This window comes from Notolepis coatsorum (genome assembly GCF_963971535.1).
Source record: "Notolepis coatsorum genome assembly, chromosome: 17".
In the NCBI taxonomy this organism is placed as follows: Eukaryota; Metazoa; Chordata; class Actinopteri; order Aulopiformes; family Paralepididae; genus Notolepis; species Notolepis coatsorum.
Genome location: NC_140181.1, coordinates 25,339,299 through 25,352,422, shown reverse-complemented (window position 1 = coordinate 25,352,422; position 13,124 = coordinate 25,339,299). Strand labels below are relative to the sequence as shown.

General features: G+C 45.3%; 1 protein-coding gene across 1 annotated transcript in view; it reads right to left on the bottom strand.

The window, feature by feature from the left end:
* The window catches only part of ubr4 (ubiquitin protein ligase E3 component n-recognin 4), a gene marked incomplete at its 5' end in the record, with an annotated part of 168,808 nt that overhangs the window by 34,298 nt on the left and 121,386 nt on the right, over positions 1-13,124 (bottom strand). Inside the window, 8 exon segments of the mRNA XM_084333706.1 lie at positions 2,226-2,367; positions 3,614-3,723; positions 4,593-4,750; positions 5,663-5,792; positions 5,884-6,011; positions 9,038-9,122; positions 9,997-10,087; positions 12,513-12,862. Of these exon segments, the coding sequence (XP_084189832.1) occupies positions 2,226-2,367; positions 3,614-3,723; positions 4,593-4,750; positions 5,663-5,792; positions 5,884-6,011; positions 9,038-9,122; positions 9,997-10,087; positions 12,513-12,862 (1,194 nt within the window).

Here is a 13,124-nt window from a genome sequence, read left to right as displayed (position 1 = left end):
AAGCAGAGCAGCGCTACACAGCAATGCGCCTACACGACCCGAAATAAGTCTGTGGTGTTTTTTTTCTTCTCACAACGGGTCAAATGCATCTACATGCTTTGCACCGTCGCCATTCCTTTATGCCCACATCGCCCGAAATTAACGTTTATGTACCATTACAATCACTACAACGTATCCTGATCAGAGGCAGAGGCGCAGAGCCATAGAGAACAGCAGACAGTGTGGACTGGGGAAAGGGAAATGGAGGTACTCTCCCCTTCCCTGTGTGTGTGCGTGCGTGCGTTTGGAAAGACGATGAAGTCACTAGTCAGGACTCAGGACAGGAGTATATTATAGTAAACTGAGGATTACTGAGGATGGACAGATAATGTTGATATTCAAATATAAAAAAGTTTCGAGAGGAGTGGAAGTTTGAAGACAGACTAGACTACAATATGATGCGGGGGTGGTGAGTTTTTTTTTTTTTTTATCTTTCTTCCCCTCCTTTTTCCCGATTTTTCTCCCATCCCACCCTTCCTGGTTGTTGCGTACCTTCCCCTACTGTTGGTCCGGGAGACCGGAGACTGTCGCATGCTTTCCTCCGACGCATGTGCAGCCTGGGGCAGGCCAACCTGGCCGCGCAGGTTCTCACCGGGGAGAGTGTAGCGTGTGGGAGGCCACACTATCTCTCCTTAGTTCCAACCCTTGCTGAGCAGGCGCCCCGACCGAACTGTAGGGGTCGCTGTCCACAACGCCCAGGACCCACCCTTCAGCTTTCCCACCCCCTGATACAGCCAATTGTATCAGTGTGAGAGGCCAGCCAAGCTGATAGCAACGCCGGGAGCTGGATTCGAACAGGCGAATCCAGTGTCTCCCGGTGTTGGTGACGAACGTAATCTCCGTGCGCCACCTGCCCCCCCTGGGGGGTGGTGAGTTGAAACAGTGTGTGTGTGTCCCGACCCCACTTCTATGTTTCAATAAATTATTTGCATTTAAAACAATTAACGCTGACTCATTCCTTCAGTCCACTCAAAATTATGCTAATATTCCTTATGTTGTTTATGATATTAATTGAAAATAGCATATGAGAGTATTATTAGTAATAATAACACATGGCAATATACTAAAAAGCTATTTATAATTTTTGGCTGGTAAAAAATCTGCCTGGCTCGTAGTTTTTAAAATCTACCAGCCAAATGGCTGGTAAGTCAAAAAGTTAAGTTTGTGTCGTTAGTTCATGCCGCCCATTGAATGCCAGCATTCAGCACTAGCGTTTGTTTGTCGTTTTTTTTTTATTAGCGATTTGAATTCATATTTCATCAATCGAGCCTCACGCTAGTGCTCCAAACTCTCTCTGAGCTCCATTGGGAAAATACCGCCCCCTATATCGTCTCTCCCTGTGTAACTGCACCCCATTGGATTAGACTGGTGGGGGGGGGTCCAGTTTCCTTATTTTACTTTTCCGTCAAGCCATCTGAAGGATCGAAGTGATTGCAGAGCCGGAAAACTACGTGGAATACATATTTACAGTACCCAGCACTGAATCAATAAACGCGATCGATATTTGGAATGGCGATCAGGAATTGGAATAATCTTTTTGGAGAACATCTGATCTGAGGTAAGGAATCTATTTGACCAGTCTTGGGGTAATCGGATCTGTTTTCACAAAGATATCAGCGTTTGCCCCATGTGTGTGTGTGTGTGTGTGTGTGTGTGTGTGTGTGTGTGCACGCGCGCGCGCTGATCAGGAAATGAGAATAGATTTTTCAGCTTGCTTCTCTAGCGTGCATAAGTACACATATACTATCGATAATCTACCGTTTATTTGAAAACGATTCATAAATAGGCCGAAAAATGACAACGTTTTTTGTGTATTCCAGAATATTCCAGTAAATGCTGTTTATCACGGAAAAGTTATATTTTCCTGAAACTTTCAAGAAAACGAGGGCTTTTCAAAATGCTATCTAACGGAAATGAACCGATTAAAAAACAATCAGTTTGGACAATGTTGACTGCAAACAAGTCATTGATAAGCGACGGGCAGATTAGACACATAGCCATAATTTAAGACATAGATTATGCGTTCACAACGCTATCATTGAAGTGGGTGTTGGCATTCAACGGGGGTAAGGCGCAACGCATTGCTGGTAATCAAAGTGTTAATAGGCTACAGTATAATAATAAAATAAAAAACACAAAAAACAGAATTTCTCTGAAAGAAAGTCTGCATGGTAAAAACTACGTACCTTGGTGATCAGGTTGCCGATGTAGGGCAGGACGCCACGGGCCGCCAGGTACACCTTCCAGTGGGCGGGTTTGATCAGCTTCTGGTACAAACCTAGGTACTCCGCCGCACACTCGCCTGCTACACTCAGCTCATCCAGATAGCTAACCCAACACACAGAGACAGCATTACACTCAGCTCATCCAGATAGCTAACCCAACACACACAGACAGTAGCCTAGGGGTGGGACGATACATCGATCCAGATCGATATATCGATCTATTATCAATGATCCAATAGGATCGATGCAACATAAAAAGACTGGTTCATATTGCGATACTCTTATTTTGAAAATCCTGTGGCGAGTCGTATCCGCTCAACAACACAGCGGTACCGTCTGAAACGCTGTGTAGACATTACAACAGAGCAAGGCTACATACATAGTGCCTATTTTGCGACCCGAAATAAGTCCCTGCTGTTTTATTCCGCAACGGGGCAAATGCATCCAACATGCTTTGCATCCTCGCCATTCCTTTATGCCCACGTCGCGTTAAAGACAGAAATTAACGTTACGTTAGCATAAGCTAACAAGCTAACCCTGATCAGAGCCATAGAGAGAACAGCAGAGGTCCATTAGTGGGGACTGGGGAAGGGGGGAGGGGCATTCTCCCTTTCTGTGTGTGTGCGTGTGTGCGTGTGCGTGTGTGTGTGTGCGCGCATTTGGAAAGACCATATTAAGTCAGAGCAGTATATTATATTGATAGTAAATTTACTGAGGATGGACAGATAATGTTGATATGTAAACATAAAAAATACAATACATAATAAATGTATTCATGATCATCATGCAACATAAAACAATTGTAGGAATGGTTTGGGAGAGGAAGGGGTTTTAGGTTGCGTGTTGCGAGTTCCAAAAAAATTTACTTAAAAAAGTTTAAAGCTCAATATATCAAAACGTGGCACTTTACAGTGAACAGGAGGTCTATTTGTATTAAAAACAATAGATTGTTTTTCATTTAAATGTCTGGAAGAGCTCAAAAAAAATGTAAAATGATATTTTCGTTGCCTTTTTTGAGTTGATCTAAATGTTACTGATTGTGTTAAATGGGCATATAATATCGTCTCATATCGATCACAATGCACCTGAATCGTATCGTGGCAGATTTTGTGATATCGGCAAATATCGTATCGTTGTCCAAAGAATCGATATCGTATCGTAATGAAACTGGTGATTCCCACCCCTAAGAGACAACATTATACTCAGCTCATCCAGATAGCTAACCCAACACACAGACAGCATTACACTCGTGGATGAATATCATTTACAAGGATGGATATTCTACAGCATGCTGCATGACGTGATTTTTCTTTAGCAAAATTAGTTTTTGCCTTTCTGGAGGCTTGTACCTTGTGAGCAGATCCAGGACCTGTTGCTTGCGGCTGGGGATGGTGGTCAGGGCTTCCACTATGGTGCAAGCAGCCTGTCTGGCTGCTTGAGTGGCCGGGGTGAAGAGGACCTGGACGAGAACACACGTTCAGTCAACCACACGTTCAGTCAACCACACAGTGACTTCAGAACACCAGCACTCTTAAATATCCTCCAGACGGGGATTACAACATATTCTATATTCAACAACTCTTTGTATGAATATTGTTGGCCACAAAATTGTTCAATAAACTAAATGGTAAATGGCTGCATTTATATGGGGGAGGGGATCTTTAACAAGATCGATCAACATGGCGGCTGGGTGGCGCAGCGGACATTGCGCTCGTCACCAACGCAAGAGACACCGGTATCGAATCCGGCTGTCAGCGTTGCCTCCGGCTTGGGCCGGCCGTCATTACTGACTCAATTGGCAGAGTCAGCGGGAGGGGAGTCGATGGGTGGTAGTCTGGTCGTTGTAAACAGCGACTCCTACAGGTCGGTCAGGGCGCCTGCACAGCAAAGACAGGAAATGGCGGGGGCAGTGTGAGCCTCCCACACGTTACACCTCGCCAATGAGAGTCCGCGCTGGCAGGTGAAAAGAAGTGACTGGCTGCCTCCACATGTATCGGCGGGGACATGTGATGGGCTTCTATCCTCCCTACGACCGGCCAGTGGGGGGCATATGCGAGCAACGATCAAGACCGGGGAGGGAGAATTGGCACGAGAGGAAATTGGGATGGGAGAAAAATCACAGAAAAAGGAGGAGAAAAAGTGGGTAAAAAAAATAAAACAAGATCGAACAACAACAAATATATGAAAGACTCTACATCTAAGGAATACTATATCCTATGCTCTACTTGTTATTTAGTTTATTTACAATAATGTTCAGTCTAACTATAACCACCATGTGAGTATTTGAGCTGAGTAGTGTGTTGTGTTGATCACATGGTCAGACTGTACCTGACGCAGCCAGTTGTTGTGGCTCAGCTTCAGGAGTCGAGGGAAAAGGCCCTCTGTTCTGACCTTCATGAACTGCTTCCACTTCCACACGTACTTCTCCAGCAGGTAGTGTCTCCGCAGCTCTGTCTTGTTGTGGGGCTTGGACATGGCCTCCTGGCCTGCAGACATCAAGACAACACATTCCCATTAAAAAGGCAAAGGTCATGACGAACTGGATTATAATAAATTCCTGTTCTACCGCTCTGTTGGGTACATCTAGGGCTCTTCTCCACTGAAGAAAGTCTTAGCAATGAAGTAATTTAAGTTTGTCTCCTTTGTAGAGTAGGTAATATGTAGAGTACTTCGAGAAAACAAAGGAATGTCCAAGGAAAGTTTATTATTGCATGCCCAATAAAAACACATACAACAACCAACACATTTCAGCTCTAAAGAGCCTTTCTCAAGGTGCACCCAGACAACAGATTAACTCACTAAGAGGGGGGTTGGCTCTGGGTATATAGAGAGGCAGCTCTAGGTATATAGGTAGATACAGATAGGACAGTTCTGGGTATATAGAGGGGCAGCTCTGGGTATATAGAGGGGCAGCTCTGGGTATATAGAGGGGCATAGAGGGGCAGCTCTGGGTATATAGAGGGGCAGCTCTGGGTATATAGAGGGGCAGCTCTGGGTATATAGAGGGGCAGCTCTGGGTATATAGAGGGGCAGCTCTGGGTATATAGAGGGGCAGCTCTTGGTATATAGAGGGGCAGCTCTTGGTATATAGAGTGCAGCTCTGGGTATATAGAGGGGCAGCGCTGGGTATATAGAGGGGCAGCTCTGGGTATATAGAGGGGCAGCTCTGGGTATATAGAGGGGGAGCTCTGGGTATATAGAGGGGCAGCTCTGGGTATATAGAGGGGCAGCTCTGGGTATATAGAGGGGGAGCTCTGGGTATATAGAGGGGCAGCTCTGGGTATAATACATTTCATTGTAGTGCGTGCACTTCTGGGATGGATGAGGAATTACCATCAGAAACTTTAGAAGTTGAGAAAGATCATCAAAGCATTGTTCACACAGTAACATTCACTCACATCTGGCTGGAAGGCATTTCTTCCAGGCCTCGTAGGACGCTTTGGGGTCCTTCTTGAGCCAGAGTTGGGCCTGGGCGTGGATCTCATTGCAGTAGGGCTTGACTGTGGTCAGAGACTCCACAGGAGCATCCTTCATACAAACACACAGAGCACCACGTGAGCTCAGCTGGCAAGATGTTAGTCTGTCTGGGTGGCAGTGAGGGCTGCTTAGTGCTGCTTACCTTATTCTTCTTGCTGGTGGGAGCAGGCGGCTTGATTAGCTTCTGCAGGATCTTCAGACACATCAGAGTGATGTTCTCCACCACGACAGGGGTCTTTATGTTCACAGACATCAGGAATAGACTGAGGGCTGAAATAGAGACAAGCACATAACATGACATCTCAATTAGATTAAAGTATACAATGAGACATTTCAATTAGATTAAAGCACACAAGACACCTCAATTAGATTAAAGCACATAATAAGACACCGCAATTAGATTAAAGCACACAATAAGACATCTCAATTAGATTAAAGGACACAATAAGACATTTCAATTAGATTAATGAGGAGATTTCTCGTTATTTAATTGTTGTTTCTTTTATTAGCGATATCCATACATTTTTCATCCATCCAGCCTGACGTTATCATTGGGAATGGCTCTGAGCTCGAAAAGGGCAAATACCGCCGCCTATCGTCTCCCGGATGGTAATGCACATCATTGGATTGGATTGAGTGGCCATGTGCATCAGAAAAAAACTCTGGTCCGGTTATGACATCTCAATTAAATTAAAACACGAGACATCTCAATTAAATTAAAACATACAATGACATTTCAATTAGATTAAAGTATACAATATGACATCTCAATTAGATTAAAGCACACAATAAGACATCTCAATTAGATTAAGGCTACGTTTAGACGGAGAGAGTCTGAACAGAAACCGCAAAAGTCGTCTTGCGGTCTCACTTTTAATTTTGCGTTTAGACTAGCGTTTTGGGATGGAATTCTGCGTGCAGACGACGCTGTAACGACGGAGCCCCTATATATATATGTCACATGACGTGCTGTGAAGACCCGCCCTACTCTGCCTCTGATTCGCAGACTGTGGGTGGGGAATGTGATTGGACCAAATCAGAGTCACTCACAGACTAATAGTTGTGATAGCCGCGGGACAGATTCTTGTGTATTTAGAAGTACTGCCAATGTAGCCTTCAGGTGATCGCCATGGATAGAATCAGACATGCTTTGTTTACGCTTCTAGGCTACTGGCGCATGCCTGTGATGTAAGCAGTACGCGCGACGAGAGCCTTGACAACCCTTTCGTCATCGTTTTATGCGGTTTGACAGTTTAGATGATAGCGCAAAGGTTTATCGTTTCTAGGAATTCCACCCTGGAAGGTGGTCTCACTTTTTTACGGTTTCACCCCGTAAAAACGCTGTTTCCGTATAAACGAAAGGCACACCCGAAAAAATATTTTTGCGGATTCACCTGCTAGCGTTTCCGTCTAAACAGGGCCTAAGGCACATAAGACATTTCAATTAGAGCACAACGTATGACATCTCAATTAGAATAATAAAGCACACAATATGGCATTTCAATTAGATTAAAGCACACAATATGACATCTAATTAACACTTTGTATGCCACTCACGGCTATTCTCGGGTTTACGCCCCGACCGTTGAATGCCACGCCCAGAGTATTCTCGTTTTATTTAAATTTTTTTATTAGCGATCTGAAATCATATTGCATCACGCGAGCCTACCGTTGGAGATCCAGGGACCGCCACCGCTCAGATCTGAAAAAAGCGCCCCCTATCGTCTCCCAGATGGTAAATCACCCTTTTGGAATGGACTCAATGAAAGTGAATGAGAGAACGGATTTCTGACTCCACATTTTACTTCTCACTGATGCAGCCGGGGTCTACCAGAGTTCATTCTGGAGGCTCTGAGCCGCGCGGATCATTTGTTCTACTGTATACATGTTGGATCTATACACTTATCGATTTTTTTCGAATGGTGATCAGGAATTGGAATATACCATTTGGATACCATCTGATGTCAGGTAAGGAATCTATGTTATCAGTGTTAGGATAATCAGACTCGTTTTCACAGAGATATAAGCGTTTATGTGATATGTGATATGGGTGTTTTGACTGTAAAAGCCATGAGGAAATAAGACCAGCGATTATCAGCGTGCGGCATGAGCGTGCGTGCGCACACATTATACTATCGATCATCTAGCGTTTATTTGAAAACGATTCATAAATAGGCAGACAAATGACAACGTTCTGGAATATTCCAGTAAAAGGCGATTATCATAGTGTGGTTTTTTCCGCGAAAACGGGTGATTTTCAAAATGCTATCAAACGGAAATGAAGCGATAAAAAACCAATCTGCCTTGCCAATGTTGACTGGAAAATGATTCTTTGATAAGCGACGGGCAGATTAGACACATAGCCATAATTTAAAACATAGATTAGGCGATATTAACGTTAACATTGGCCGTGGATGGTGGCACTCAACGGGGTAAATAGGAAAACACTGAAAGTGTTAAAGAAAATTAAAAAACACAACAACAACAAAGGTTTCACTGTTATGTCCCTATTTTGGAATTGGGCTATGTTAACACTTTCTGTTAAAGGGGAACTCCACTATTTTGGGAAATTAGCTTATTTAACATCTTCCCTGGAGTTAGACAAGAAGATACATACCTTTTTTGTCTCTGTGCGTGCATTTTAGCTTTGGGAATAGACGCTCCGTTAGCATAGCTTAGCTTCATCACTGGAAGTGAGGCAGGACAGTAGCCTTACAGTGCCTTACAGTGTATTGCAAGGTCTGACATTGACCAAATTTGATATGCATGACCTTGGTGGGCTCTAGGTCAACTCCTGAAAAGGGGGTCAATGTCAGACCTTGCAATCAAAAGTTAGGGGGCGCACTGAAATTATGGCAAGGGTTATTAGCCCCCTAACTTTTGATTGCAAAGTCTGACATTGACCCCCTTTGCAGGAGTTGACCTAGAGCCCACCAAGGTCATGCATATCAAGTTTGGTCAATGTCAGACCTTGCAATACACTGTAAGGCACTGTAAGGCTACTGTCCTGCCTCACTTCCAGTGATGAAGCTAAGCTATGCTAACGGAGCGTCTATTCCCAAAGCTAAAATGCACGCACAGAGACAAAAAAGGTATGTATCTTCTTGTCTAACTCCAGGGAAGATGTTAAATAAGCTAATTTCCCAAAATAGTGGAGTTATCCTTTAACACTGTTAACACTGGCCCAGCTATAGCTAGATGGGGATATCGAATGGCCGTGAATGTGTTAAAGAACATTAGGAAAAGTGAGTTGTAGTTAGAAGCAATGCTTCTGCTGAGAAGGGGGAGTGGCTTACCACAACGCAACCGCAACTCCCAGCATCCTCCCTCTTTGGAGATGGAGTCTGTCAGCAACAGCATCTCATACTGTAGATTACTGACCTATTGGAAAAACACAGACAGACACCTTCCTGATGAAAAATGCTGATGAGGCAGATTCTTTCAGTTCCCCAAATTGAAGATGTTTATCAGCATTTTTGGAAGGTCTGCACAGAATTGTGGCATGCGCATCCCTGGGTATGGACTAATATATATACACACACACGCATACTGTATATATATTAGGGCTGTCAATCGATTCAATAATTTAATCGCAATTAATTGCATGATTGCCTATAGTAAACTGTGATTAATTGCATATTAATCTAAAAATGTTTACGTGTTCAAAATGAAGGGATATTGTTCAAGTGTTTAACCCTTTCACTACCGCACTACCAAATGGTTAACCCTTTCACTGCGACAATATAGAAGGTTAACCCTTTCACTGCCACATGACAAAGGGTTAACCCTTTCACTACCACACTACAGAATGTTAACCCTTTACTATCACACTACAGACGGCTCTGTAGTGTGATAGTAAAGGGTTAACCTTCTGTAGTGTGGTAATGAAAGGGTTAATACTTTTATCAACATGGGAGTGGACAAATATTGACGAGTCCCATTAGCAGACATCTCAAAAGGCAAACAGTCAGCTGTTCTATTATAAGACATCTCAGATCGTAGGCCAATAGCTAAGCTACTTATCACCGTAACTATAAACAGTATAACTGCAACACAAGAGATACATAGCCTACATTATGATTATGTGTTTATAGTCATCATTCAGGCAGGGACACAGACATTGGATGTACTGTTGATAAATACACCATGGCTTTTATATTTTTCACATTACAGTTATGTGAAGATGCTTTTTACAGTTATTCCTAAATGTAGTGAATAACATTAGGTTTCCAGTCAGAGGTGATGGGAGACATACCAGGTCAGGATTGGCCCAGTGGCCTTTGAGGGCGGATGAAACCTTGGCAATGATAAGATCATTCATCTGCTGGGTGGCCTCTGGGTGATCTCTGAAGGAACAACACACAGGATGGAATCAGGAACACACGCATCACAAACATTCATTGTGAAAATAATGGGATTTGAAAACTTGACTTATATGGTTCTTCATGTAAAACGTTTAAAATTACTTTTCCTATTGCCACTTCTCCATTACAAGTTCACTTCCCTTTCTTAACACTTCCAGTGCCAATCACTGATTTACACGTTTCTGACGGCCAACAGTTGAGTGCCATTCACGTGTTAACACGTTTCTGGATAGTTTTTCCTTTTTTTAATACCCTATTCAATCTCAGGGAGCTGTGTGTTGCCTGAAAAATGCATAGTGGGAATCCGAAGGTGCAGTACCGCCCGCATCCTACCAGGCGGCGGTATCGAGCACCATTTCTAACATTGTATGCTGGGCTGTGGGATGACCCCAGGTCTCGGATAAAATGTTCTCTTCTCGGGCGAGGGGCACAGATCTGCTGGTTACATCGAAGCCCGTCAACTATGCCTGATCCGTATGTTATGGTCATTTATAACGTAGAGCAAATGGGGATTGGATCTACCAGATGGCAATCAAGAAATTGGAATATTCTTTTTGGATTACTCCCGGCCAAAGGTAAGGGCGATTTGAAGTCAATTCTAGCTTGATCCTGCAATGCTTTCATAGCGATCGGGCTGATAACCGTTTTTAGTGTTCAATGCGAATGCCGTTACCGACGCTCGGATAATCAGAAACGACCCCCCCCCCCCCCTCATGCATTCATGATGGCACATAATACCGATCATACGCATTTGATTTTTTTTTTTATGTTTTTGGTAGATTTTTATTTGTTTGTACTACCGGGCAGTCCGGTAGAGGGAGAGAGATATTTACTAATGATGATGTTGATCGGTAGAGTCCTTTCTCAGCATAAACCATGCTGTTCCTCATACTAGCTGCGGATAGTTAACCACAAACAAATGCAAAGTCAATGGGTGCACTGTGGAGTCCCCCTGATGTGTTTTGCCTATGGTCTGTTGTTTTTAATCTGTTGATTTGTGCCTATGCACTGTTGTGTGTATTGATAGTGTGGTGTGCCCTTTCTGTTTTTAGTGTTTTCTTTAGGTTTTACTACCTGCCTTGATCTATACATCCCAGTCAGCTTGTGATCTCTGACAAGCCACCATGAATAATGTGTGCAGGAGGGTGAACCAGGAAGACTGGCTCAGACTCAAGACAGGAGGGTGAACCAGGAAGACTGGCTCAGACTCAAGACGGGGGTGAACCAGGAAGACTGGCTCAGACTCAAGACAGGAGAGTGAACCAGGAAGACTGGCTCAGACTCAAGACAGGAGGGTGAACCAGGAAGACTGGCTCAGACTCAAGACAGGAGAGTAAACCAGGAAGACCGGCTCAGACTAGAGACAGGAGAGTGAACCAGGAAGACCGGCTCAGACTCAAGACAGGAGGGTGAACCAGGAAGACTGGCTCAGACTCAAGACAGGAGAGTGAACCAGGAAGACTGGCTCAGACTCAAGACAGGAGAGTGAACCAGCAAGACTGGCTCAGACTCAAGACAGGAGAGTGAACCAGGAAGACTGGCTCAGACTCAAGACAGGAGAGTGAACCAGGAAGACCGGCTCAGACTCAAGACAGGAGGGTGAACCAGGAAGACTGGCTCAGACTCAAGACAGGAGAGTGAACCAGGAAGACTGGCTCAGACTCAAGACAGGAGAGTGAACCAGCAAGACTGGCTCAGACTCAAGACAGGAGAGTGAACCAGGAAGACTGGCTCAGACTCAAGACAGGAGAGTGAACCAGGAAGACCGGCTCAGACTCAAGACAGGAGGGTGAACCAGGAAGACCGGCTCAGACTCAAGACGGGAGGGTGAACCAGGACGACTGGCTCAGACTCAAGACAGGAGAGTGAACCAGGAAGACTGGCTCAGACTCAAGACAGGAGGGTGAACCAGGAAGACTGGCTCAGACTCAAGACAGGAGAGTGAACCAGGAAGACTGGCTCAGACTCAAGACAGGAGAGTGAACCAGGAAGACTGGCTCAGACTCAAGACAGGAGGGTGAACCAGGACGACTGGCTCAGACTCAAGACAGGAGGGTGAACCAGGAAGACTGGCTCAGACTCAAGACAGGAGGGTGAACCAGGACAACTGGCTCAGACTAGAGACAGGAGGGTGACCCAGGACAACTGGCTCAGACTCAAGACAGGAGAGTGAACCAGGAAGACCGGCTCAGACTCAAGACAGGAGGGTGAACCAGGACAACTGGCTCAGACTCAAGACAGGAGGGTGAACCAGGAAGACCGGCTCAGACTCAAGACAGGAGGGTGAACCAGGACAACTGGCTCAGACTAGAGACAGGAGGGTGACCCAGGACAACTGGCTCAGACTCAAGACCGGAGGGTGACTCAGGAAGACTGGTGGTGGAGGGAACAAGCAAAAGGACGTTACCTGGTGAGGAGACAGACCAGCTGGCGCACCTCCTCCCGCATGGACGCCGTACCGCGCCGCAGGTTGTACTCAAACAGCTCCCGAATGAGGCCCTGGAGGACCAGGATCTGCCGGAGGGCCGGGTTGGTGGCCAGGGCGCGGAGCAGCGTGATGCAGTGGCCCGTGACGGCCGAGGCACAGCCGTAGCACTTGTTGGAAGAGGTGTGTCCGCAGCCCAGGACGGACAGGGCGCGGTACTGGCTGGCCGTGAAGGTGGGCTGGTGGCTGCTGCTGCTGCGAGACGACCTGGTGGCGGCTTCCCGCTGCTGGAGGTCATACTCCAGGAGCTCCTTGCGGGACGCCAGCACTTTCTGCAACCAGCGAGAGGAAAGGCATGTTTCTAGTTAAGTATGGCAACTACACGGTAAATCCCTGAGCCGTCAATGAAGTTGAACTGGTTAGACTTGCTAACACTAACAGATTGTTAGGCCAACAAACATATAGGACAGCCAACGCTAGCAGCTGCTACTCATGCCTGATCCCTGCATCACATCTGCTTTTATTCCAATTGTCAAGACTTGATTCAGGAAACATCGCCCCGCTGCTTTTACACTGCTATGATTTTGTTCCATA